The 27,972-nt window shown below is 37.1% G+C and overlaps 1 protein-coding gene across 1 annotated transcript; it reads left to right on the forward strand.

Moving 5' to 3' along the window:
- Positions 1-4,231: 4,231 nt before the first annotated feature.
- Positions 4,232-27,327, forward strand: LOC109167711. The gene is made up of 22 exons (XM_019316805.1): positions 4,232-4,314; positions 4,559-4,658; positions 9,936-10,048; positions 10,140-10,224; positions 10,372-10,425; positions 10,517-10,608; positions 10,692-10,795; positions 10,978-11,047; positions 16,878-17,274; positions 17,490-17,813; positions 17,901-18,104; positions 18,228-18,323; positions 18,419-18,580; positions 18,805-19,033; positions 19,142-19,287; positions 19,368-19,492; positions 26,019-26,142; positions 26,238-26,293; positions 26,395-26,488; positions 26,563-26,776; positions 26,860-26,973; positions 27,091-27,327. Exons 2-21 carry the CDS (start codon positions 4,611-4,613, stop codon positions 26,970-26,972), a joined length of 2,850 nt encoding a protein of 949 aa, XP_019172350.1. The 5' UTR covers positions 4,232-4,314; positions 4,559-4,610; the 3' UTR covers position 26,973; positions 27,091-27,327.
- The last annotated feature ends 645 nt before the right edge of the window (positions 27,328-27,972 follow it).

Genomic DNA, 27,972 nt, shown 5'->3' on the forward strand with positions numbered 1-27,972 from the left:
TAATTACGTCTAACAATTCTTATTCTTCTCATTTCCTAAAATTTTTGTATCAGTCTGTTGTGACATTTGTAATAACCTTCAATTTTCATTAGTAATTCGATGCAACATTAGTTACTCATGCATGAATTGGCTTGCCATCAATCAATTAATCATATAAAGTCATATTATATTTGATACTTGATAGTATAAAATTTGATTTGATTTGATTTTTTTTTTTTTAAAGTGATCCAAGGTGTTCGCTAGATATAAAAAAATATTCATATATAATTAAGACGGGGGTGATGGCCCCCCAGGCTCTACGCATTATGCTTCAATAAAAGAATAAAATTGGGTTCTACACTTCTACATGGCAATTTATATCCTGCACCTGCGCGCGTTGCATTGTACGCCCAGATACAAAACAATGTCGTTTCAATTTTTTTTTTTCTTTTTTTTTTTTTTTAAATTTCGCTACCCAGTGTTTGGCAGTTAATTTTCTTTTAAAAAAATTTCATGTTCAAAAATGTACATAATGTTATACTAGAATACACATGATTGTATACATGAATGTACATAATTATATAACAAAATACACACTCTTTTTTAAAAGATAATACACATAATCTAACATAATACATAATAAACATAAACTTTTTACATAATACACATCAACTCTTAACATAATACACAAAAATTTCCTGATCCGGATGTACATAATTGTATAAAAAAATGTACATAATTGTATAAAAAATGTACATAATAAAAAATATACATAATTGTATAAACAAATATACATAATCATGTCAACTTCCTATCGCGCCTCCCAAAACGACGTCGTTTTGGGAGGCGCAGGGCGCACAGTGCACTGTGCGCCGTGGTGCAGGGTATAACGATTGCTTCTACATACTCTATTTCCTTCTGTTTTTTTTTTTGAGTTAATTACAGCAATGGTCCTCCGACTATATTGATTTTCCAAAACTAGTCTCCGACTTTTAATTTGAACACTTTAGGTTCCTTGACTTTCAATTTCTTTCCAATTGAGGTCCTTTCATCAGATTACGACTAATTGAACTTTAAATGAAGGGGTAAACTCGTCCTCTCACCTGCCTATGTATTATTCTTCGTATTTCTCCCTTGTATACGCGATATATATGAAGATAATCTCAGTCGAAGCCCTAGAATGTTCCTCGTCGTTCCCCATTTGCTGACTGCTCGTGTGTGTGTTCCTCCATTATTGAGATGTTTATAAGGTATATCAGCGAAATACGAAGGGAGAAATACGAAGAATAATACATAGGCAGGTGAAATGACGAGTTTACCCCTTTATTTAAAGTCCAATTAACTGTATTCTGACGAAAGGACCTCAATTGGAAAGAAATTAAAAGTCAAGGGACCTATAGTGTCCAAATTAAAAATCGGGGACTAATTTTGAAAAATCAATATAGTCGAAGGAATATTGTTGAAATTTTTTTTTTTTTTTTTCTTGAATAGTACTAACTACTAACTCTATTGTAATGTATTCAAATTTTAATTTTTATGTGCGAACCATAAATTAACGTTTAGTAATGAAACGAAGAAAGTACTTCTTGTCTTGTATGCCTGCTTAACGTGACAAGATATGCTTGGGGTTACAGGGACAATATTTGCTGTCTTCAAAGCTTGCCCTGACAAATAAAACTTATCAATTATCATATCAGAAAAAAATTAAAATTAAAAGTTAATTATTTATTCTTCCCAAAAAAAGTTAATTATTTATTGTATTATTAGAAGTACTTTTTTGTTTTCTTTTGTTAATTTTTTATATCAATAGATATAATGTATAAACAAATGTATTAGGACTATGTATTTTATCAGTTTTAGAATTCTTACTTTATCTTTGAATATTATTGTAATCCTACTTTTACTCGTTAGCTTTAGCTATGACTATCTTTTGTATCATTATAAATACCATCATGTACTTTGTAGATATGATTGATCAATAATAAAACTCTCTCTAAAAATTCTTGCTCTCATATGGTAGAACAAAACGATCCGTGGCTCCCAACCCACCTCTAGCCCAAATAAATACTTCATCACTTTATCTTCCTCAAACTTACCTCCTCCAATTATTTATTTTGGAAAACTCAACTTGTTCCTTTTCTTCACGGTAAAAATCTTAGTGGATATGTTGATGGTACGCTCTTGTACTTGGCTTCTTTTGTTACTCCGGATAGGTGTTCCGTTTTAACTAATCCAGCGGTTGAAAATTAGGTCCGTCAAAATTTCTCTATTTTGTCCATACTCATCACGTCTTTGTCTGATGAAATTATGTATGTTGTTGCAGGACATGCCACGTCCCAGGCCCTATTACAACTATTGAAGTTGTGTTTGGGTCCCCCTCATGGCCACATACTCTGAGTCGTCAAGGGGATTCCACTACGAGTGAGTATCTTGGCAAAGTCAAGGTTTTAATTGGACTGCTTGCAGAATCAAAGATGTGGCGTTGTAGCTTACCATGGATTGATATGGTTAAATGGTTAATGTCCACCTACTTATCACAAATTGGTTTTAGGTAGGATATGACAACCAGATAACCAAATAATTGGTTTTAAGTAGGATATGTCAACCAGATAACCAAAGAACTCTGTGATTAAGCGTGCTTAACTTACAAGATGAGTGACCCACTGAGAAGTAAGCATAGACGCATAGTGCAGCGCTAAGATCCAACAACCAGTAAGACTTCTCTTATCTCTTGCCATAAAAAAAATAAAAATAAAAAAAATGGTCAACTCGCCAACTTGATGCATGTCCACAATGACTCCCTAAGTGAGAATATTTTTATGAATCAACCGCCATGGTACATAGACAAAGATTTTTCTAATCATGTTTGCAAACTATAGAAATCACTCTATGGTTTGAAACAAGCACCACCTCGTGCATGTTTCAAACGTCTAAATGACTGCTTACTTTCAATCAACTTTCAAGGCTTCAAAAACTAATGTCTTTTTTTTTTTTTTTTTGTTTAATCTATTTAGCTGCTAACACTCAAATTTATTTACTAGTTTATGTTAATGATATACTAATAATGGGCAGTGATAAAGGTCTCTTGACTTCTATATTAAAAACAGGCTAACTGATGTCTTCAAAATAAGAGATATGGGAGCATCGAGCTTCTTTCTAAGAATAGTGACAATTAATAACTAGGGGGCTATGATCCTGTCACAAAGAAGATATATGATTGAAATACTCAAAATGTTAGGAATGGAACATTGCAAACCCATCTCAACCCTAATTATAGTTAACAGTAAGCTAAATGCAACAACCACAAGTCAACCATATGAAAATGCTAAGCAGTACCACAACCTTGTTGGGGCACTTCAGTACCTAATCGTCACTCGTCCGGATCTCTCCTTTGTCAGTTCATGCACTCTCCAAACATTGGGCACTGAGTGACACTCAAATGAGTTCTCAGGTATGTCAAAGGGACTCTAGACTAAGGTTCAAACATAGCGTCTTAGGGTTTAAACTGACGCACCTTAAACTTTAAACATACGCACCTTAAGGTTGAATTGGCGCACCTTAAGTGTTAAAATGACGCTTCAAGTGTAGAACTTATGTACCTTAAGTGTAGAACTGACGCACCTTATGTATCAAAGGGATGCACCTTAAGCTTTGAACTTACGCACCTAAACTTTACAATTACACACCTTAAGTTTTCAACAATAATACGCAAAATTACCATAATGCTATTGCGTTTTTTTTTAAAAAAATTTATCTTCAATCTGGGCTGTTGATTTTGTAGCATTAATCTGCATGTTTCACTTGGGAGACATTTTGCACTTTATCTTCTTGTCTATATATATATATGTGTGTGTGTGTGTTACTTAAGGTTTGATGCATGCTACTTAAAAGCATAAATGATTTGTGTTGGGATGTTAGTTGTCAATAGTAAAATATCATTCCAAACTTGGAAGAATGTAAAATCAATTGGTTGGTTCCAGTTGAGTTAGTTGTTAATTGGAAATTCAAGAAACAATTTTTTTTTTTTAATTTTCCAGGTGACTCAGCTGAGTTCTACTAGCTTAGCAAAGTCAGCGGGTGGATAAGAGTACTGTATGTCTTGTGATATGAGTACTGTATGTACCATTGCCGGGGTGGTTGCCAACGAAGAACTGACGGACTGGGTCCAGTAATAGCTTGCTCTTTTTTTATTTTTTTATTTTTTTATTTTTATACTACTAACTAAGATATGTTCATACAAACTGATCCAATACTAGCTTGTTACTCACAACATTTGTAAGTAAATTGATTTCTAAAAGAGACTCGTAGAGAAGGCTTCTTTCTTTCACTAAGAAGGTCAGCACTCTTCTCTGCTCTCTCTCTCTCCCTAAATATACAATTGAATTTGAATTTTTTGTATTTGGATCTGTATTAAGTATTATGCAAATCTTTCTCAAAAAGAAAAAAAGTATATGCAAATCTAAACTGAAACCGGAAGGTTTAAGAGAATATTTGTTCCGAAAGTTATGAGAATGGCGCCCTTGAATTGCTTCTAGAATTTGTTGAGGCTGAGTAAAGTTGGTTCATCTTTAATTTCCAGATGAATTGAGGGTGATTAGCATTTGACTGAATTGGAAAGGATCCATGAAATTATGCAATCCTCCAAGAACAAACACGTAGAGAAGGCTTCTTCCAAGAAGGTCAGTACTGCTCTGCCCTCTCCTCCCTAAATATATGAATCAATGAAGTTGACGCATTCATATAGTTGTTGTCTCAAATCGTTCACAATAATAAATATCGAGTTAATACCCAAAATTGTCCTCGACTATAGTGATTTTTCTCAATTTCATCCTAAACAACTTTGGTGACATAATATCGTCCCAGACTTTTGTGTTTCGCTCAATTTAGTCCTCCATTTGTTATTTCGTCAAATTGGTGTTAAATAAAGGGACAATTCAGTAATTTCAATATTGATCTCTCTTTATTTTCAACTTGTGAAGTGCGGAATTCCTCTTTCTTGTACGAATTACACCCAGAATTACTCCCGGACCTGCAAATCAAATTTTATATTCGCAGTTTTATGAGTAATTCTGGGAGTAATTCGTAAAAAAAAAAAGGAATTTCGCAGTTCACATGTCTATGAGTAAAGAGATGCCAATATTAAAATTACTTAATTGAATATTTATTTAACACCAAATGGACAGAATAACAAATGAGGGACTAAATTGAGCAAAAACACAAAAGTCTGAGACTAAATTGCGCGAAACACAAAAGTCTGGGACGATATTAGGTCACCAAAATCGTTTAGGACGAAATTGAGAAAAACCACTATAGTCGAGGACGATTTTGAGTATTAACTCAATAAATATCCTATATATTTTTTGACTAATATAATATATTTTTATTGATTAGTTGTCATTTTTTTTTTAAATAATACTGATTTTATTATAATATAGTAGCGGCACAAGTGTCAAATAGGCCCATCTACTACGGCAAAGTGTTCAATTCCCACCATTAACTAAATTAAGTGTCAAATAGGTCTATTTACCAGTTAAATTTGTTCAATTGGCCTTTTTTACAGGTTACCAACAGGTTGCCTATTAATTATTAAAATAAATAATTAAACAAATTAAAAAAAAAAAAAAAAAAAAAAAAAAAAAAACAGCCACCGGCTGTCCTCGCCGGTGGTTGCCATTTCAAAGACAGTCGTGGCTGTCTAATATGAGGTCCAGATCTGGACCTCATATTAGACAGTCGTGGCTGTCCGGCTGTCCTCGCCGGACAGCCACGGCTGTCTTTGAAATGGCAGCCACCGGCTGTCCTCGCCTGTTCTCTCTTTTTTTTTTTTTTTTAATTTTAATTTTTTTAATTATTTATTTTTTTTGCAAAATTTTAATTATTTATTTTAATAATTAAATAGGCAACCTGTTGGTAACCTGTAAAAAAGGCCAATTGAATGAATTTAGCTGGTAGATAGACTTATTTGACACTTAATTTAGTTCATGGTGAAAATTGAGCACTTCCTAGTAGTTGATAGGCCTATTTGACACTTGTGCCTATAGTAGCTGTTCACGTACTTGCCAATAACGCCTCTACCGAGACTCAAACTCACAACCTTTCAAATGAAAGTTCAATCCAAATACTATTAAACCACATAGTCTTGATGATTAGTTGTCACATTAAATACCTTTAAACTTAAGCAAATCTTCAGTTTTTATGACTATTACACTTTTTTCAAATTTTATCCATAACTTTTTTTTTTTTTTTCATTTAGTGTTTGGTTATTATATTTTTGCTGCATTTGGTCCTTCCGATTAATTTTTGACCAATCTTATTTCATCAACACTAATCACAAAACAATTATATTCAACTACGTGTCCTATACGCAGTTCAAAAATTAGCTAACTACACGTTGAGTTTACAAAGAGTTTATATATCTAATTATCTAATAAAATGATGATACATCAAGACAAAAATGATAATTCTAGCAGATCTATAGCGTAAGTTTAAATTAGAATAATTCTCCCATGTAAAAAGTGATGACTGATCACAACCGCCTATCAGAGCTCATCCATGGTTGAGGATTTTAGTAATTTAAAAAAAAAAAACATAAGTCAATTTTATAATTAATGTAAGTATTCAAGTTTGTAATATTTATAAAATAAATTCGCCTATTTTCCCATTATTTCTCAGCAACTATCAACGACTAAGTAGATGCACTGTCAAATAAGTCCTCACTTTATAGGCCCAAGTCAAGGTGTGGACAGGTCTCCAAGTGCGAACGTGTAGATGCACTGTCAAGCATTTTCAAATGCACCGGCACTACATGATTTTATCACATTTCTCCCCATGTCACCATAAGAGTTTCTAAATACACTTTCAGCTATCATCGAATGCATCGTCAAGCATTATAAAATGCACCATTGTAATTACAAAAAATTATTAAAATGTTACCGCATTTTTTCTCATTTTCAAACTTTTCATTGATGTTCAACTTTTGATATGCACCGTCAACCATTTTAAATGTACTATCAAACATTTTCAAATGCACCGTGAAAATTACAAAAAATGACCCAGGTTTTCCCCATTTTAATTAATTTTCAACTTTTGATATGCACTGTCAAGCATTTTCAAATGCACCAGTGTTGTCTGCACCGTCCGCACAATCACACCTAGCAACCTGACCGCATTTGATCCCAAATCTATGCATTTAGAACACTCATGTAAAAAGTGGGAATTTATCCAGACCTTCCATTTATGTTGATCTTATGGATCATGTTTTTTATATTAATTTAATTTTTTTGAAATTAAAAAAAAAAAAAAAAAAAACTGCCCAGTAGGTTAATTATAAATTTAGGGTCCATTTTAAAATCTTGGAAAATAATTTCTAGAAAATGACTAATTTTTTGAAAAAAAAAAAAAAAATTTGGTGTTTGGTTGAAGTTTAGAAAATTATCATTTTTTTAAAGCTTAAAGTTAAGAAATCGAATTTTTTCTGTTGGATTCATTTTCTTAAAAATGAGCATATTATTTATTATAAGATGACGACAACAACAACAATTAGTAGTAGTAACAACAACTACTACTACTACTAGTAGTAACAACAACAACAACAACAACAACAACAACAATACTAATTAGTAGTAACCCGCATGGGCAGTGTGGTGAAACTTTGGAAGAATGATCAGGGATCGAGTCTCACCAACGGCAGTGTGGGAGCTACCTCTCAAAGTGAGGGGGGTTCCTTGTGTGCAGTGAGCAAAGGTTTAGCCTCTGTGGTTCATGTTCAGTTGAGTTACCATTATTTACACCCTCCCAAATGCTCTGGGTGGTAATAATAATAATAATAATTTGAAAAAGATAGGGATAAAGTACAAATAAGCCAATGAACTATTTGAGAAATATCAATTAACTCATCGAACTCAAATAACTCTTGAATAAGCCATTGAACCCCTAAAAAAAAAAAAAAAAAAAAAAAAAAAAAAAAAGAGCAATTAACAGGTTAACTCTGCGTTTTTTGTTGACTAGATTGCCAAATGTTTATTTTATTTACGTTTCCTTTATTATAATCTACCTACATAGTAATATATTTTAAAGTAATTATAATCAAAATAGTTTTGTCTTGTCAAGATTTGATTTATTTATTTTTATTTTTAGATAAAGATTTGATTGATTTATTTCTTTATTATTATTTTTCATTGGATCTTCTGTTTAAAAATAATAATAAATAAATAAATTAAATCTAGATAAGACAAAATTATTTTGATTATAATTACTTTAAAATATATTACTATGTAGGTGGATTTTATAAAAAAAAAAAAAAAAAACGTAAATAGAATAAACATTTGTCAATTCAGTTATAAAAAACTTGAAGTTAACTTGTTAAAAATGTTAATTACTCTTTTTTTTTTTTCTGCGTTCAATGACTTATTTGGGGGTTATTTGAGTTTGGTGACTTAATTAATGTTTTTCAAATAGTTCAGTGGCTTATTTGTACTCTATCCCAAAAAGATATGAGAGAGAAAAGAGACAGGAAAATAAAGAATCCAAAATATGTTTGTGTGTGTGGATACTGGTTCAAATGATGACAGGATTTCCCGTGCGGTCGGTGCAGATTGCACAATTTGATATGCATAAATGCACCACACATTGTTTGGAAATGCACCAGAATGAAATAAATGTATGCATTCACATGAGAACACCATTTCACATAATTACTAAAGACATATCTTAGCCATAGAAAATATGTGAAATAAGTGATCAAGACTATGATTAACAATCAACACCCTAAATTTATGCGCATAAGCAACAATTCAAATCTCTATAAATATCAATTATGGGACTAATCAGTCCAAACAAAATTCTAAACTTCCGTCCGAATGTCAACGACAAAATAAGAATTTCTACATTATTAAATCCTTTCATTTAAATAGTAAACTATTGTTTTTATTATTAAATATAAGAAAATTTGATTGTTTTGTTAATGTCCGGTGCTTTAATTTAGCAAAAAAAAATCACCCATTTTAGTCCCGGTATTGGCGCATTTTAGTCCCTTGTTGGAGCACCTTGGCCGTCCATCAGCAATCAGAGGGCCTCAGCTTGGTTCGACGGCTATGACAGATCACCCAGGTGAGTGGCAGAAGGGCGGATCGCTCATGCGATCGGACGAACCACTCGAGCGGGTAAATCGCTTAGGCAATTAGCGATGCAATTGGCGATGATTAGAATGTGGCGTGCAGAAAGATATTTGTCTGGAGAGGGCGACACCTTGTGGGACACGTGTACAGTGAAGGAGGGCAAAGAGTTGTGGCCCGCACCTGTCCGTGACTTGCGACCCTAGGAGTAGTGTAAAAGGGAATGGGTCTCCGTTCCAAATAATCATCACAAGCTCTCTCTCTCTCTCTTGAATTCTCCCTCAGTCAACGACACATCACGTTAGTTGTCTTTGCAGTCCGCTAGTTAGCAGTGGTGGCCCCTTGGGTCAAATCATTCTCTTTGTTTATTATACATTTGCATCTCGTTTGTATTAATTCAAGGGCTCTATGCCCTATTAATTCAATCCACTTTTCGCACCCATTACCCAATTTCAACCTGATTTTATGGTGGGTCATGTCCATTAAAAACCATATAGTCACAAATTAATACATAAATCAAGAGAATTGAATTATGTTAGAGGTTAGATATTATAATTAGTATAATTGTCAAAAAATACAAAAATTAAAATTTTCTTTTTCACCGAATTTTAAAAGCGATTCAAATATAATTGTAAATTTTTACTCTTTTTTTTGAATGCTACTAGCCTACTAAAACACAAAGAGCTAATAACGCCTCCACTGAGGCTTGAATTCACAATCTTCTAAATGGAAGTCCAACCCGGGTATCATTGGACCACATAGTCCTGGTGTAAATTTTTACTCTAGTTATTAGTATTATTAATAAGTAATTAAGTTTTAAAACTAGGGAGTATTTGTTTGCAGTCTGTAGGGAATTTAAATGTAAACCCCCGTTTAGCATATCATTATGGAGTTCCACCGGGAGCTCTTCTGTTGGCTTATGACTCCATTCAGAAAATTCTTGCCCTTTCAACCAAGTAAGTATTCTGCTGCTTAGGCGCTTTAATTTGCCTAGAGACGATCATTCTTAGGTTTAGTGCCCGTAAAAGTTTGGTGGTCATCTTGCAGAGATGGCAGGATCAAATTGTTTGGAAAAGATGGTGCCCAAGCTCTACTGGAATCTCCTAACATAGTACCAAGCAAATTCTTGCAGGTTGTCATTTAATATGAAGTATAACATATTTATCCTATCAGTTACTTGTCTTTCCTGGCCATCAAAGACCAAAAGTTGATTTCTTGGTATCATTAGCACATAGTATATTGCTTAGAATTCAGTTAATTGATTCTTCTTGTCTTGCAGTTTATGGAAAACCAAGGCTTTCTCATTAAGATAAATGTTGATAACCACATTGAGGCAAGTCATTCAATAGAATCCCTTTCTTCTAGTATCTCATTTTCATCCATGTGTCAAAATGAACAACTTTAATCTGATCTCTTATGTTCAGGTTTGGAATGTAGACCAGAAGTCTTTGTCAAATATTCATGAGTTTAAGAGGGATATCACCTCTTTTAAAATTATTCAACATACACCATATATGTAAGTGTTTCTGCCCTAGACCTAGCCCCAGCCCCATAGGCTTTATGTTAGTAATGTAGCTTCTAATTCATGTGTTTTGACAGGTATATTGGAGATTCTCTAGGTTATGTTTGGGTTTTGGAGTTTGAAAAAGAACTGTGCAATGTAGTGAGGATGAAATATCGTATACCTTTTTCAGAATCCCATGGTGAGAATGATACCTAATTTCATTATTCATCTTCACTATCATGATAGAATACAGAGATACTTGCTCACCAAATACAGATGTGTGTGTTATATCCTTACTTATCAAACGAGCACTTTCTCTTCAAGTCTCCATTACCCTTTATGCGATACTTGATATTTGACCAATATGTAATCCTCATATAGGGAATTCAAATAAAGTTGGGGACATTGGCATAGTTGAAATCCTGCCTCAACCTACAGCAGAAACTAAGAGGTAGCTTTTCCATATCTGCAGTTTCCTAATCATTCTTGCTGCAGATTTTTTAACTCTTTTATCTACCAAAATATACTTCTTAACTGAGAACTTTTATGAGTGGCAGTTGAAGGCAAAGTTTCCTGTTTCATTGAATTAGTCTTGCTCTGGATTAAATGTTTTACATCAGTTTCTTTGTTAACATATAATACTTTGGCAACCAAATCATGTCTTTTATTGACCAACATACTTGTTCAACATAAGAAAGGTGAAAATTGGAGATTTTTAAAAAGTTCCATTTATTGAATTAACCTTTTCTCCTTGGCATCTTGAATACTGAATTTCTGGATAGGTTCAGATTAACCTCAAACATCATGAGATGGGTTCTTCGTCATGGGCAAGAAAACACAAAAGAAAAGAAGGAAAAAAAGAAAAGAAAATCTTTGGTTTGCTTGAGACCTAAAACTCCCTTAGTCCCTTCTTTGGGATTAAATTTCTGCTTGTCTAGTGTTAGACATTATATGGTAGAAGAATATTTGATATGATCTCAGTATAATATCTTAGGGATAGTGTGTATAATATCTTAGGGATATTATTGATCCTTACCATAGTTAGTGTGCATAGCCTAGTATAAATATGTGTATACTCTTGACTCAATTGTATGGAATACAGAGATTAGAACATGGTATCAAGAGCCACATAAAGAAAAAAAAAACACAGAATTTTTTTTTTTTTTTTCCCTCTTTCTGCTTCTGCGCACGGTGGAGGTTTGGGTCGGGATTGTCGCCGGCCGTTTGTCGTCACCACCATCAGGAGCAGAGTCGCCGGTCGCCGATAGGCCGGACTGCTGAATTCGACGTGATTTCGCCCGGCGAGTGGCCCTCACGCGCCGCCTTCGTCCATCGCCGGCTGTCCACGCGCCGGCGCGTGTGCGTCACTCCGGCGCCGGAATCCACTCCGGTCTACTTTCCCGAGGTCGCCCAGTCGTCTACGTCGCTGCTCTAGGCTCGGTTTTGGCATTGGAGGTCCCGGTAATATCCCTCTTATTTTTTGCTTTGCAAGACAGTGAAGTTGTGTGGCTGTTTGTGTGTTTGTTGTGGCTTAGAGGTCTGATTCTGGAAGTTTGGTTGTCTGATTTGAGATATCTTCTTGTTGGATAGCCTAATGTCTAAGCCTAAGTCTATAGTTGTGTCCGATATTCTTCCAGTTAATGCAAGAATCACAGAACACAAATTAAATGGCTCAAATCATTTGGATTGGAAACGAACCATTAAAATATATCTACGTAGTATTGACAAAGATGCCCATATGACTGCCACCCCACCCGAGGATGACAAAGCTAAGCAAACTTGGTTGCCTGATGATGCTAAATTATTTCTTCAAATACGGAACTCAATTGAATCTGAAATATTTGGTTTTGTTAGTCATTGTGAAACTGTCAAAGAGCTCTTAGACTATCTTAATTTTTTGTATTCGGGTAAGGGCGACATTGTTCGAATCTATGATGTTTGTAAGGCTTTTTATAGGGCCGACATGCTTGACAAACCTCTACAGACTTATTTTATGGAGTTCAAGAAAACATATGAGGCTCTTAATGAATTAATGCCGTTCACAACGGATATAAAGGTGCAGCAACAACAGCGAGAACAAATGGCCATCATGAGTTTTTTGGCTGGTCTTCATCCTCGACTAGAACCAGCCAAGTCCCAGATATTATCCAGTGAGGAGCTCAAATCCCTATCTGATGTATTCTCTAGAGTATTACGCACAGAGACCTATCAACCCCCTCAGTCGAGTAGTGTTCTTGTCAGTCAGAAGTCAAAGGGGGAGCCTGTGAAGTCGTCATATCACAATAGGGATCCTCATGGCCAGCAGTATAATCCAATCATTTGCCATTACTGTCAGAAACCGGGGCACATGAAGAAGGATTGCCGAAAGCTTCAAAATAGAAATCAGGGCAATCGGTCTGCCAATATGGTGTCTTCTGATACTCATGGTGAGAAAACGGTTGTATTCTCTGCAGATGAGTATGCTAAGTTCCTGAAGTACCAAGAATCCTCATCATCTCCCTCAACTGTAGCGGCTGCCACCTCAGGTAATCCCAACACTTGCCTCGTCTCTTCAGCTTCCAAATGGGTTATTGATTCGGGAGCCACGGATCATATGACAGGTAACTCTAGCCTCCTATCTACCTTTCAATCTTCTCCTTCAACTTCCCATGTCACTCTAGCTGATGGATCCACTTCTAGGGTGCTTGGGATTGGCACTGCTAATCCGACTCCTGATCTCCCGTTATCCTCGGTCTTGAGCCTTCCTAACTTGTCTTTTAATTTGATCTCTATTAGTCAAATCACTAATGCTCTAAATTGTTCCGTAACCTTTTTTCCCACTCACTGCATGTTCCAGGATCTTACGACGAAGCAGATTATTGGTAAAGGGCATGAGTCTGGTGGCCTCTATATTCTTGATTCCAGTATACCGAGAACTGTTGCCTGCTTTGGGATGGGTACTCCGTTGGAAGTCCATTGTCGTTTAGGGCACCCATCCTTACCATTGTTGAAAAAGATGTGTCCGCAATTTAGTAAGGTGTCCTCTTTAAATTGTGAGTCTTGTCAATTTGCTAAACATCATCGAGTTAGTTTAAGTCCTAGAGTCAATAAACGAGCACGTGCTCCTTTTGAGTTAGTTCATTCTGATGTTTGGGGTCCATGTCGTGTTATGTCCAAAACCGGGTTTCGGTACTTTGTTACTTTCGTTGATGACTTCTCTCGCATGACTTGGTTATATTTTATGAGGAGTCGTTCTGAATTATTTTCCCATTTTCGTGCTTTTTGTGCTGAGATACAAACACAATTTAATATACCTGTTCGTGTATTGAGAAGTGACAATGCTAAAGAGTATTTTTCTGAACCCTTTTCCTCTTATATGCTTGAACATGGAATTTTACATCAATCTTCCTGTGTTGACACCCCATCTCAAAATGGGGTTGCTGAACGCAAAAACAGGCACTTACTAGAAACTGCTCGGGCTCTCCTGTTCCAAATGTGGGTTCCAAAACATTTTTGGGCTGATGCAGTCTCTACTGCTTGTTTTTTGATCAACCGTATGCCGTCTTCGGTCTTACATGGTACAACACCCTATCAGTGTCTTTTCCCTCACAAATCTGTATTTCCTATTCCACCAAAAACATTTGGATGTACTTGCTTTGTGAGAGATGTAAGGCCCCATATCACGAAATTAGATCCTAAATCTTTAAAGTGCATCTTTTTGGGATATTCTCGTGTTCAAAAGGGGTATAGGTGTTATTGTCCGTCAACGGGAAGATATCTCGTGTCTATTGATGTAACCTTCCATGAAGATGTTTCCTTCTCACCTTCTTCAAATTCAGAAAGCCATGGCGACAGTGATGATGATATTCTCATCTATACGGTTACCACCGCTTCCGCTTCTATTCCACCTTCCCGACCACCAATTACTCAGGTATATTCTCGTAAACACCAGTCTGTTCCAAAAGAGGTTAACCCGAATCCCGACACTACTTTGGTTCCTGACAATACGCCAGATTCATGTCCTGAGCCGGATTCTTCGTCGTCTGATCCAGCTACCTTGCCAATAGCCCTACGCAAAGGTAAAAGAACTTGTACTTATCCTGTCTCATCGTTTGTTTCTTACAACCACTTACCCCATATCTCCTGCTCTTTTATTGCTTCTCTTGACTCTATACAAATTCCTAAAACTGTCAAACAAGCACTGTCCCATTCTGGTTGGCGTAACGCTATGATTGAGGAGATGAATGCCTTGGATTTCAATGGTACGTGGAACTTGGTAGATTTACCTGTAGGGAAGAAGGCCATTGGGTGCAAGTGGGTGTTCGTGGTGAAGGTTAACCCTGATGGATCTGTAGCTCGGTTGAAGGCTCGTCTAGTTGCTAAGGGGTATGCCCAAACTTATGGTATTGATTACTCTGACACATTTTCTCCTGTTGCAAAATTGACCTCTGTCAGATTGCTTATTTCTATGGCTGCTACATTTAATTGGCCTTTACATCAACTGGACATTAAAAATGCTTTTCTACATGGTGAGCTTCAAGAAGAAGTCTACATGGAGCAACCACCTGGGTTTGTTGCTCAGGGGGAGTATGGTAAGGTTTGTCGACTTCGCAAATCTTTGTATGGCCTTAAGCAAAGCCCTCGTGCATGGTTTGGGAAATTCAGTCAAGCGATTGAGAGGTTTGGCATGATAAAAGGAAAGTCTGATCATTCTGTCTTCTATAAACGCTCTGAGAAAGGCATTATTTTATTAGTTGTCTATGTGGATGACATTGTCATCACTGGAAGTGACACCGCTGGTATTGTATCTCTTAAGACCTTTCTTCATAGTCAATTTCAGACTAAAGATCTTGGTACATTAAAATATTTTCTAGGTGTTGAGGTAATACGGAGTAAGAAAGGTATACTTCTCTCCCAGAGAAAATATATACTTGATCTATTGACAGAAACAGGGAAACTAGGAGCTAAGCCATGCAATACTCCAATGATCCCTAATTCACAGTTGACATCAGAGGGGGAGCTATTTGATGATCCAGAAAGATATAGAAGATTGGTTGGTAAGCTAAATTATCTGACTGTAACTCGTCCTGATATTGCTTACTCAGTAAGTATTGTAAGTCAATTTATGGCATCTCCAACTATTGATCATTGGAAAGCTGTTGAACAAATCCTGAACTACTTGAAAGGTGCTCCAGGACGTGGAATTGTATATCAAAACCATGGACATATGAACATTGAGTGCTTTGCAGATGCAGACTATGCAGGGTCTAAGGAGAATCGGAGGTCTACAACCGGATTTTGTGTCTTCTTTGGTGGAAACTTGATCTCGTGGAAGAGCAAGAAGCAAAATGTTGTCTCACGATCGAGTGCAGAGTCAGAGTATAGAGCAATGGCACAGGCAACCTGTGAAATCTTGTGGATATATCACATTCTCGATGAAATAGGGCTCAAGGCCTCTATTCCTGCGAAGCTATGGTGTGACAATCAAGCGGCTCTCCATATTGCAGCCAATCCTGTTTTCCATGAACGAACCAAGCACATTGAAGTTGATTGTCATTTCATTCGTGAAAAGATACAACGAGGCTTAATTTCTACTGGATTTGTGAAGACAGGAGAACAGCTAGGAGATCTTTTTACAAAAGCTATGAATGGGCCTCGAATAGATTACTTATGTAACAAGTTGGGCATTATCAATATCTATGCTCCAACTTGAGGGGGAGTGTTAGACATTATATGGTAGAAGAATATTTGATATGATCTCAGTATAATATCTTAGGGATAGTGTGTATAATATCTTAGGGATATTATTGATCCTTACCATAGTTAGTGTGCATAGCCTAGTATAAATATGTGTATACTCTTGACTCAATTGTATGGAATACAGAGATTAGAACATCTAGTATTCCAAATAACACTCAAGCTAAATCATTATTTAGTAATTTCCAAATAACTAAACTATGTAATAAGCTAACTAACTATTTATAGTTTCTTAATATCTAAACTATGCAATTTAGTTTTAATAAAATAAGGCCAAGCACCTTGTGCTCAGATGGCATGTAGTGACCTCTCCCATATGGGAGGTCATGAGATTGAGCTTCAGTGGAGGCGTTGTTGACTCTTTGTGCTTCATTAGGTTGATAAAGTATGTTTGAACAGATACTACAATGTAATAGAGTCAGTAGCATTCAAAAAAAAAAAGTTCTTATAAAATAAGACTTCCTAAATAATCACACATCCCAGCATGTATCACATCATTTGATAGTCAAACCCTTTTATACGTGTGAAATTTTCTGTTGATGCAGGGTTCTGATTATTTTTCGAGATGGTGTCATTATATTGTGGGCAGTTCAAGAAAGCAAAGCCATCTTTAAAATTGAAGAAAATGCACTGCAATCAGTATATCATGATGCTAAAAAAGCAACATCAGCTTGTTGGGCTTGCCCTAATGGAACTAAATTAGTTGTTGGATACAGCAATGGAGATATAATTATCTGGACCATTCCAGCTGCTTTGAATTTGAAAAGTGAACAAGAATCTTTCAAAGAGTCTTCTTTTACCCCTCCAAATGCTCATCGTAAACTGAATATTGGATATAAATCAATGAATATCCCTATAGCCAAGTTAAGATGGGCTTATGCAGATGGGAAAGCAAGTCGAGTGTATGTTACAGGCTTCTCTGATAATGAGCACTTATCACAAGTGAGTTTTCCTTTTCTTTTAGTTCTCATTTTTATTCTATTCATGGTGGCCATATCCCCATTTGATCTAGTACTTCTAGAACATTCATATTGTCACCTCTAGTCTTCACATTCTCTTTATGGAACTATTGACTAATATCATATTCGTATTCTAGTCTATTGTTTATAAAATATAATAATCAATTGTCTCTGAGCAGAACAATACTTATTTTGTAGGTAGTTTTACTGAATGAGGATAATGAATCACCCACAATTTTGTTGGGACTTCGTCCACCTGAGTATTGTCTTGATATGGAGATTATTTCAAGCTTTAAAGCACCAAGCAAGCAGAAATACGATGCATTCCTTTTGCTTGGGAAGTCGGGTGTTGTTTATGCATATGATGATAGTTCAGTAGAAAGGTACCTGTTGAAATTCCGGACCAAGTCCCCACCTTCACCCCCAAAGGAAATATGGGCGAAGTTGCCATTTGTTGATTCTAGCATCACCGTTGCAAAACTCATAACAGATAACCCATACATGTCACATTCAGGGAATCAGGTATGTACTTTTTCTCGTACTTTCTGCCATATATCATGTTTGCAAGGACAACGGAAAACTTTGGCTCTCTGTTTCTTTGTTATGCAGGATTGTAATCCCCTGACCAAAGATATATTTCCTCTTTTTCCTTTTAAGAGGAAGGACGAAGGTGGAACTAGTTCTAACTCAGCGTGTTCGGTCAAGTGTTCAAAGGCTAAGAACTTGTACATAACAGGGCATAGTAATGGAGCCATAAATTTTTGGGATGTATCATGCCCACTCTTGCTTCCAATTGTATCACTCACTCAACAGGTAGAAAGAGCCAAAGAACTCTACAACATTCGGATGATAATGAAGCCTGTTTGGTTTACTGCACTTTTTTATTTTTGTTTTTTTTTCAAATAAGGCTTAATACAATCTTATATCACCACGCAGAGCGAAGACAACTTTGTTTTAAGTGGTGTGCCAGTGACAGCATTGTGCCTTGTCCACAACTTAGATATCCTTATTTCCGGTGATCAAAGTGGAATGGTGATGTTCGACTTTTGACAAAGGAAAAGAATATGGGAGTAGATTTTAGTGCATTAGAGCTTACTTCTAACATCTAACACGTATGTGTTTTGCAGATTCGTATTTATAAATATATATCCAAGGCCTTTGCCCCAGATGCAAAGAGCGGTAGCAATCAAATTATCAAAAGTCTTAAGCTTGTGAAGGTTAAAGGAGCTGTAGTTTCTATTACTGTGAACCCAAATGGAAAAAGTTTTTGTGTTGGATCTGTTGGATACGTGAGCCTTCTTTCTTACATTTCTTATTTTTCCTACTATTTGGTTGGGCCGTTATTGCAAGAATAGAATGATTTATACTGTGTTAGTAAAGTACTGTTATTGGAGGAATAGCACACTGTTTATCTGATGGTGTTACAGACTTCCTTGCATGCTCAAACTTTGCGTCGTCATGTTAGCTCAATGTCTAAATTTGATATTCCAATTCTAAGTGGTTTTATATACAGGTCTCACTAATTGATTTTGAGGGCCTGAGCTTAAGGTATGAAAGGAGCATAGGAAATAAACACTGCACATGCCCAGATATCATCTCTTCACAGTTTGAGAAGAATGTTCTAGTGGTGGCTACAAGAGATTCATCAGTGTTGGCTCTTGATGGTGAGACGGGGAACATATTAAGCCCTAGTATAGTTCATCCTACGAAGACCTCCCGAGCTCTATTTATGCAGATTATTGGTAATTTTTTAGTATTCCAAGTGTCTAGTTTTTCGACATTATTCATGGAATTACACAAATCAGTAAGTATACAGTTTTCGATCTTCTCTTCGATCTTGGCTTTTACAGGTGCACAGGAAAAGTCCAGTAGTGGATCTAGCATTTCAGATTGCAAGAACACAGATAAGGGGAATTCTGATGCCTCAAGGCTACCACTAGTATTACTCTGTTCTGAAAAAGCTGTTTATGTGTATTCCTTGGAGCATGTAGTTCAGGTAAGCGGGCATGTTACTTGGATATCTAACATAATATAAATTAGGCTTGTGCAAATTCATTCCCATATATTTATACACAGGGAGATAAAAAAGTGCTCTACGAAACGAAGTTCGATTCCTCTTCTTGCTGCTGCTGGGCTTCCACTTTTGATGGTCCTCAGGCTCGTCTCATTCTTCTCTTTTCAAATGGAAAAGTTGAAATAAGGTATTTTCTCCTCTTTCTTGAAAATGCATTTCCTGCACAGATTCGGTTTGGGACCAAAGGGACTCATACCAACTGGGCTATAATGCACATGGGTCAAACCACACTAAAACATTAAATCCAACCAATTAGTTAGTTTAACACATGACTTTATAAACACATATGTTCTCTCTTATTTTATAGATGTGGGACTCTTAACAATTTGAAAATCTCGATGTATGAGTGCTTATTTAGACCTCTGAAACATCAATCTTTGACCCATAACAAGTAGAAGTATACTGTCATGACCCTTGACATGAAAGAAGGAAACATGAAGACTGGATTGGGAATTGCTGATCAGAAGAAGAAGCTCTATCAGAAGCTAAGTGTTGAAAGTCAGAGGACCAATACGTCGTCGTTCGCAGATAAACCTATTAGCCGTTAACACTTAATCACACGACGTCGTATGAAGCTAGCCGTTGGAGGCCGTTTTTGAATAAGCAAGGAACGACGTCGTTGGGGGTTGGCGGTTGAGACTACCTTAGACGTTGGCATTTCTGGGAAATGGATAGCATGAAGAGGACAAATACGAAGAATCCGGGAAATGGATAGCATGAAAAGGACAAATGCGAAGAATCCGGAGTTTGTTAGGGATTCTTGGAAGCATTAGCATAGTTGTCTTTTATATTATTGAGTTTTGTAAGATATTTTTCTTATGCTTTTTATGATTACGACTCAAGAACCCTAATTTTCCTTTCCCCAATTTCTTCTCAAACCCTATTTCTCTTCTCTGTTTCCTTATCTCTTCTCTGTGATCTTTGTCGAAATTCTAAGTGTGTGACATTTGGTATCAGAGCCCACTTTCCTACCTCATCAATGGAAGATAGAATGAGGCGGTTGGAGGCTCAGATGATAGAGTAAAATGGGAAGCTTGCCACTGGATTGCAGACAATGGAGGACTCCTTTCAAGAACTGAAAGCTCACATGGTGGGCTGGAAAGATGAGATTGTGGAGTTACTAAGGCTCAATAGGCCTCCTCCACCATCGACAGAGCCTTCTTCAGTTCATGGTCAGGCTCATCCTCCACATCCCAGTCCTGGGGAGGAAAGTGCTGGCCTTGGGAGGAGACCAGGCAAGGAGCCTGCAGTAGAGGATCCATCTGAGCTGCAAGAGGTCTCTGATGAGGATGAAGGCCATGGTGAGAACCAGTTTGGTCAATATGTGAACCCCATGAGAGCAGACAGACCTTGGATGCCAAGAAGGGTTCACTTTGATGCAAGACAAGGACAGAACAACCAAGGGGGTGAACAAATGATGAGGTACAAAAATGAGTTTCCTGCTTTTGATTATGAAAATCCCAGGTTGTGGGTGGTGAGATGTGAGAGATTTTTCATGCTAGCTAGGATTCCCAGGGATGAAATTATGCATGTTCTATGTGTGAATCTAAGTGGGAAGGTGGCCCTATGGTATGAGGGATACCTCAATGGCCTAAGGGAAGGGTTCCAGTGGATTATGTTTGCTAGGGCAGTGTGTAAAAGGTTTTGTGAAAGTAATGTGGATGTGATGGAAGAGTTTTCAAACTTTAAACAGTGGGTAATGTGATTGATTTCTCTGACAAATATGAGGAGTACAAAGGCTTGTTGTTGCAGATTTATCCATATTTGACAGATCAATATTTCCTAGACAGTTTTATTGTGAGATTGAAGCAGCAGCTTAGATGTTTTGTGAGAACATCTAAGCCTACTAACTTGGAGGATGCCATTTGGTTGGCTAGGCAGTTTGAGAAGGGCCTTAAAGTGAGTGAACTACAGAAAACCCTTTCCCATTCTACCCAAAAACCATCCTACACTGCCCAAAGAACCCAACCAATTACCAGAACTTTCAATTCTAGGCAAAGTGAACCAAATAAACCCCAACCCAGCCAGAACTCCACCAAAACCACAGCTTCAAACACCCCCCAAACCCAGGCCACAACCCTTGAAATCAATAGATTCAGGGAACAACTCAGAGAGCAGAATAGATGCTTTAGGTGCTTTGAACCTTGGAACCTTGGAGCCCTGGGCATAGATGTAAGGGTCCCACCTTCAACATTATAGAAGGAGCTGAATTCCAGGGAAATGAAGAGGAGTTTAAAGGGGACCAGGATGTGGAATCTGATGCATTAGAAACACCTGAGAAGGAGGTGGTTGAGGTGACCTAAATGCTGTAATTGGGGAGAGGGGTTAAACACCATTAAGTTGTTGGGCACTATTAGTAGGCAAACAGTTACCATATTGGTGGATAGTGGCAGCACCCATAGCTTTGTTGATTCTAAGGTGCTTGACCAATTGAGGATTGTGCCTGACAAGGCTGAGGCCCTCATAGTGACAGTGGCCAATAGAGCTAAGTTGACTTGTGATTCAGTGTGTAAGGGGTTGAAATGGCAGATTCAAAAGGAGGTTTTTGAAAAGGATCTAAGGTCTTCACCAAGCTGGATCTGAGGGCTGGTTATCACCAGGTGAGGATGAAAGAAGGGGAGGAGTATAAGACAGCCTTCAGAACACATCAAGGATTATATGAGTTTAAGGTAATGCCCTTTGGGCTAACCAATGCCCCAACCACATTCCAAGCTCTTATGAATCATGTCTTTAGGCTATTGATTAAAAAATCTGTTCTTGTCTTCTTTGATGACATATTGGTGCATAGCCCTACCCTAGAAAGTCATTGGAAGCATTTAAGGGAGGTTTTGGAACTTATGAGAAGTAATCAGTTGCTGGCCAAGCTTAGCAAATGCTCATTTGCTAAGGGAGAAGTTGAGTACTTAGGGCATATAATTTCTGAAAAAGGCTTGCAAACTGACCCTGAGAAGCTATCTGCTGTGGCAGCTTGGCCTAAACCAGTTAACATCAAAGAGTTGAGGGGTTTCTTGGGACTTACAGGGTACTATAGGAGATTTATCAAATCTTATGGTACCATAAGTAGGCCACTCACTGATATGTTAAAGAAGAATGTTTTCCAATGGAGTGGGGAGTCAGAAGCTGCCTTTGAGGAATTGAAACAGGCTTTGTGCACATCCCCAGTGCTGACCTTACCTGATTTCAACAAAGGGTTTGTAGTAGAGGCTGATGCTTGCCACAAAGGGATGGGGGCAGTCCTTATGCAAGAGGGAAAGTCAGTAGCTTATTTTATGATACGAACCTAGTCTAAGGTTCAAATAAGATGGAATATTGTCCCAAGAATGCTCTCAAAAGTAAAGATAGAGATGGATCAAAATACCTTAGACCTCACGAGAAACCCTTTGTCTCGAATCCTCAACGACTTAGAAGAATCTCATTGTAGCTTCAAGTACCTCGATGGTGCAATCTTCAATCAACTAGAGTCGGATCTAGTTTCCTTCGATTCAAGAACGAGTCCACGAACCTAAATCTAAGGTTGAAGAAAGGAAGATTGATTCGAGTCCACGAATCAATTTGCTAGTCGAGTCCACGACTAACACTAATTGAGTCGACAATTAGCCATAAGGTTTCTTACACAAGTGTAAAGAAAAACTTAAGAATTTTATTGAATTAAAGTCTCCTTAAAACTGATATGGACGTGCCCTATTTATAGGTTATAGGGCAGCATTGTAATCCTAAATACAATGGGAAAAAGAGTCAAAAACTTAATCTAGAAAGCAAGTAAATATAGTCCTATTTAGAAAGGGATTTAAGAAATCCTTTCTAAATACAAACTAGTGTTTTCTCTTTAATGTCAAACAATTTAAAATAATAATGCCCAAAAATAATAGAGCTGATTTGGGCCTAATTTAATCCCCAAAATTAGCACTTAAACAATTATAAAAAAAAAGCCTTGACTTCTTCTTCATCTTTTGCAATTGGGCTTGACTTGGATTTCCACCATCTTTGAACATAACCAATGAAGAGTTATCTTAATTATTTGGACATGGGCCTTGTGATTGGCCCAATTGGTACTCTTAATGGATCTTCATTATGTTGGGCCGTATCATTTTAGCAAGGGATTTGGAACTAAGCATTTGGGCTTATCCATTTATGAGAAGGAATACTTGTCTATAATTAATGCCATAGATAAGTGGAAGCCTTACTTGTGTGGGAAACATTTTATCATTAGGACTGATCACCAAAGCCTAAAGTTTCTGCTGGAACAAAAAATAACTACTGCCATGCAACAGAAGGACCTCACCAAGTTATTGGGATTGAGTTATGAAATACAGTATAAGAAGGGTCGGGAGAATTGTGTGGTTGATGCTCTTTCCAGGAAAAGGGGTGAGGAACCAAATGAGCTCATGTCAATTTCAACTGTTAGGCCTCTATGGATTGAGGACCTCCTAAAAAGCTATGATGAGGATGAACTAGCTGCCAAAGTCTTGACAGAGCAGTTGATTGTAGCAGAAGCAGATGCAACACTGATTGTCCAGGAAGGGTTGATCAAATACAAAGGGAGGATATATATTGGGAGCACAGGTGATCTGAGAAGTAAATTGATGAATCAGATGCACAATTACCCCATGGGTGGTCATTCTGGGCAGCAAGTGACATATCATAGGCTTAAGCAGCTGTTTTATTGGAAGGGCATGAAGAGAGAGGTGATCCAGGCAGTCAAAACTTGTGATGTATGCCAAAGATGTAAGAAGGAAAATGTGGCTTACCCTGGGCTACTACAACCTCTGCAAGTTCCTGAACAGGCTTGCAAAGCATTTCAATGGACTTCATTGTAGGCTTGCCTAAGTCCCAGGGGAAAGATGTCATTATGGTGGTGGTGGATAGGTTTACCAAGTATAGTCACTTCCTAGCCCTAGCCCATCCTTATACAGCTGAAATGGTGGCTAATTTGTTCATGGAGAACATCTATAAGCTCCATGGTGTTCCCCAAGATATTGTCAGTGACAGGGACAAGGTTTTTGTTAGCAGATTCTGGAAAGAGATATTCAAAAAGATGCAAGTTAACCTGAGTATGTCTTCCTCCTATCATCCCCAATCAAATAGACAAACAGAAAGGGCGAACAAGTGTGTGGAGACCTATTTGAGGTGTATGGTCTTTCATAGGCCTAAGACTTGGATCAAGTGGTTGCATTTAGCTGAGCATTGGTATAACACAAACTTCCACACATCTCTGCAGTGCTCACCATTCCAGGCCCTTTATGGATATGCACCTCCCTCCTTGACTTTTAATGTGATCACAGAAGGGGAAGGCCAAGATTGGTTCAAGGAAAGGGCTACAATGATAGCAATACTCAGGGAAAACCTACTAAAGGCACAAGCCAGGATGAAAGAGCAAGCTGACAGACACAGGAGTGAAAGGAGTTTTGAAGTAGGGGATTGGGCTTACCTGAAGATACAGCCTTATAAACATACTTTTGTAGCTGTCAGGTCTAACATCAAGCTAACTTCCAGATTTTACCTTATGAAGTTATTGAAAAAGTTGGCAAAGTAGCCTATAAGCTGAGGCTTCCTGGGGAGGCTGTCATCCATCCTGTGTTTCATGTTTCATTACTGAAAAAGAGGATAGGAGCTGGGGTGGAACCACAAGCAAAATTGCCCTCCACAGATGCAGAGGGAATGGTCTTGACTCATCCTGTGGCTGCCCTGGGGAAGAGAATGGTGAAGAGACACAATGCAGCTGAAGTGGAGATTCTAGTACAATGGGCAAATTTGCCTAAGGAAGCAGCTACATGGGAAAATTATCACCATGTGACCAAACAATTCCCAAATTTTTATCCTTGGGGACAAGGATCCAATGAAGGGGAGGGCAATGTCATGACCCTTGACATGAAAGAAGGAAACATAAAGATTGGATTGGGAATTGCTGATCAGAAGAAGAAGCTCTATCAGAAGCTAAGTGTTGAAAGTCAGAGGACCAATACGTCGTCGTTCGCAGATGAACCTATTAGCCGTTAACACTTAATCACACAGCGTCGTATGAAGCTAGCCGTTGGAGGCCGTTTTTGAATAAGCAAGGAACGACGTCGTTAGGGGGTTGGCGGTTGAGACTACCTCAGACGTTGGCGTTTCTGGGAAATGGATAGCATGAAGAGGACAAATGCGAAGAATCCGGAGTTTGTTAGGGATTCTTGGAAGCATTAGCATAGTTGTCTTTTATATTATTGAGTTTTGTAAGATATTTTTCTTATGTTTTTTATGATTACAAATCAAGAACCCTAATTTTCCTTTCCCCAATTTCTTCTCAAACCCTATTTCTCTTCTCGGTTTCCTTATCTCTTCTCTGTGATCTTTGTCGAAATTCTAAGTGTGTGACATATACCTTGGAACAGAAATACCATCGTAGGAAGGATCGGTTTTGCTTTTTTCATAGAATAGCTAGGAGATTAATGTGAATTGTTAGTACCACTGAATTATGCTTTACTTATTAAGTTTGTTCATAGATCTGTCACTTGGGGAGGATGAAGTTGCTTCTATTTGATTGAATCTAAGCAAGAACTTGTTATTTCAAAATCTCTCCAACTTTTTCGATCTTCTTGTCATATTTATCCGGTGAGTAGAGACTAGAGAGCATGTTTTTGAATCCGGTGCTAACTATGTTGTAAAAACGTCAGATCCCTTCCAGAGCTATCCGTTCTAAAAGAAACTTCAGTAAGAGGGCTCACATTATCAACTCCAAAACAAAACTCAATTTCCGACACTTCCATATGCTCTTCGCAAAGTGGTGACCTCATAGTGGTACATCACCCTAAGTTTGATGTTTTTTCAATAACATTGTAAATGCTTGAAACTTGAAATCTCACAACAAATCTGAAAAATTCCTTCTTGAAAAGGCGGACAAGGATCAGGAAATGTTTTTCATCTCAGTTTCAGTCCGGGATTCCTACAGGTACTCCATTTCCTAGTTCCTTTTTTCTTTTAAACCGAATTACAAAATAGGCTCCATTATTATGCTATTGCTGCATGGGATGTTTTCTTGTTCCTCTATAGGTCTCTGAAACTTGCATCCCAAGTTTTCGATACAGAGATAAAGGATGGAAAGGGGCCTATTTCAGCACCCGTCATCCATACAAAAAAGAAAAAGGTAGATTTTCCCAACTTTTTTGAAGTATGCATGATTCTATAGGAAACCACCCTCATATTGCTTTTGAAAAATAGGGTGCATTTGGCTCTTTCTTCAAAGGACACAAAGCAAAGAATCTAGCAACTGAAGATCCACAAGAAATTATTGAAGAGTTGTCAACAATCTTTTCAGTTCCCAATTTTCCTTGGGACACAGAGTTTGAAGATGAGAACTTGGGTAAAGCTAAAGGAAATTCGATGTTTGCTGCACTAAAACAGAAGCTGGGGAATTTCTTTAAAGCGATGAGAGGTTTGTTTGTTTACGACACGAATGGCTGTAGAAATTAAATGGGAGTAGTAGAGGACCTTTCACTTGTCATCTTCATTTTTCAGGGAACTTTAATTGCATGAAGGTCAAAAATGATGAAGATCAAGTTAATGAAGCAGTGCAGGACACAAAGGCTGCTGCTGTTGAACGAATAAAGGAAAAATATGGACGCCTCTAGTGTAAGAGCATTCGGTCACTGGACTATAATGTACATGGGTCAAACCACACTAATAATTAGCTAGTCTAACCATGGCCTTATAAACTCAAATATTCTCTCTTATATTTTCAATGGACAGGGAATCAGTGGTAAAACAGATGAGTTGCCGGAGAATGCCAAAGAGTTTGAAGGCAGTGGTGAAGAAGGTACATTCGTCTCCGGCCAGGAAACGAAGGGACCTAGCCGGAGGCGAAGACTTCTTCGTCTCCGGCGTGGTTTTTTTTAATTTAAATATTTATTTTATTTAAAATTATTTTAAAAAATTACTTTTAAATTCGGTAATCGTCACGTCACCATATTTTCAGGTTAACATGTCATTTTTGATTGAATTGTATGAGTTTGTCTTGTGTAAGGATCCAATTATTTTTTTATTTATTTTAATTCGATGACCTAATTACAGTTTGATGTGTAGTTAAGTTACCTATTTGACCCTTATTCCAAAAAATAATATTTACATTATTAAGCACAAAACAAAACTTATGAATTGGCCATATGGGTACCATTTGAATCGAATAAATCCTTTTGTACCAAGCATAGCTGTCAGTAAACGGAAGTTAACGTTGTAACCGTAGAAGAAAGAATATATTATTAAAAGATGACATATTGTGCAATGTAAACAATAAAAATAGGAAATCAGATTCTTAAATCACAATTAGTTTTCACACGAAAAGTAAATATAATATGTTAACAGATATAATATGCCAGCTATTCTAGTCATAGTAAGCCCTTTAATACAATAATTCACTCGTTACTTGTTGGCAAATTATATCGTGGACCGCGGTGCACAATGGATTATAGACCGAGCTTCTAAACGACGTCATTTTGTTTAATGAAAAGAAATGGTATCTGTTTCGCACCGTTCCGCAAAAAGTAACTCTGTTATTTTCAATTTCATTTTGTATACACTACAGTTCATTTCAACACAACTACAATTTCATTCGATATTTTATATACTCAAATA

The sequence above is a fragment of the Ipomoea nil genome, unplaced genomic scaffold (assembly GCF_001879475.1).
Source record: "Ipomoea nil cultivar Tokyo-kokei standard unplaced genomic scaffold, Asagao_1.1 scaffold3169, whole genome shotgun sequence".
NCBI lineage: Eukaryota > Viridiplantae > Streptophyta > Magnoliopsida > Solanales > Convolvulaceae > Ipomoea > Ipomoea nil.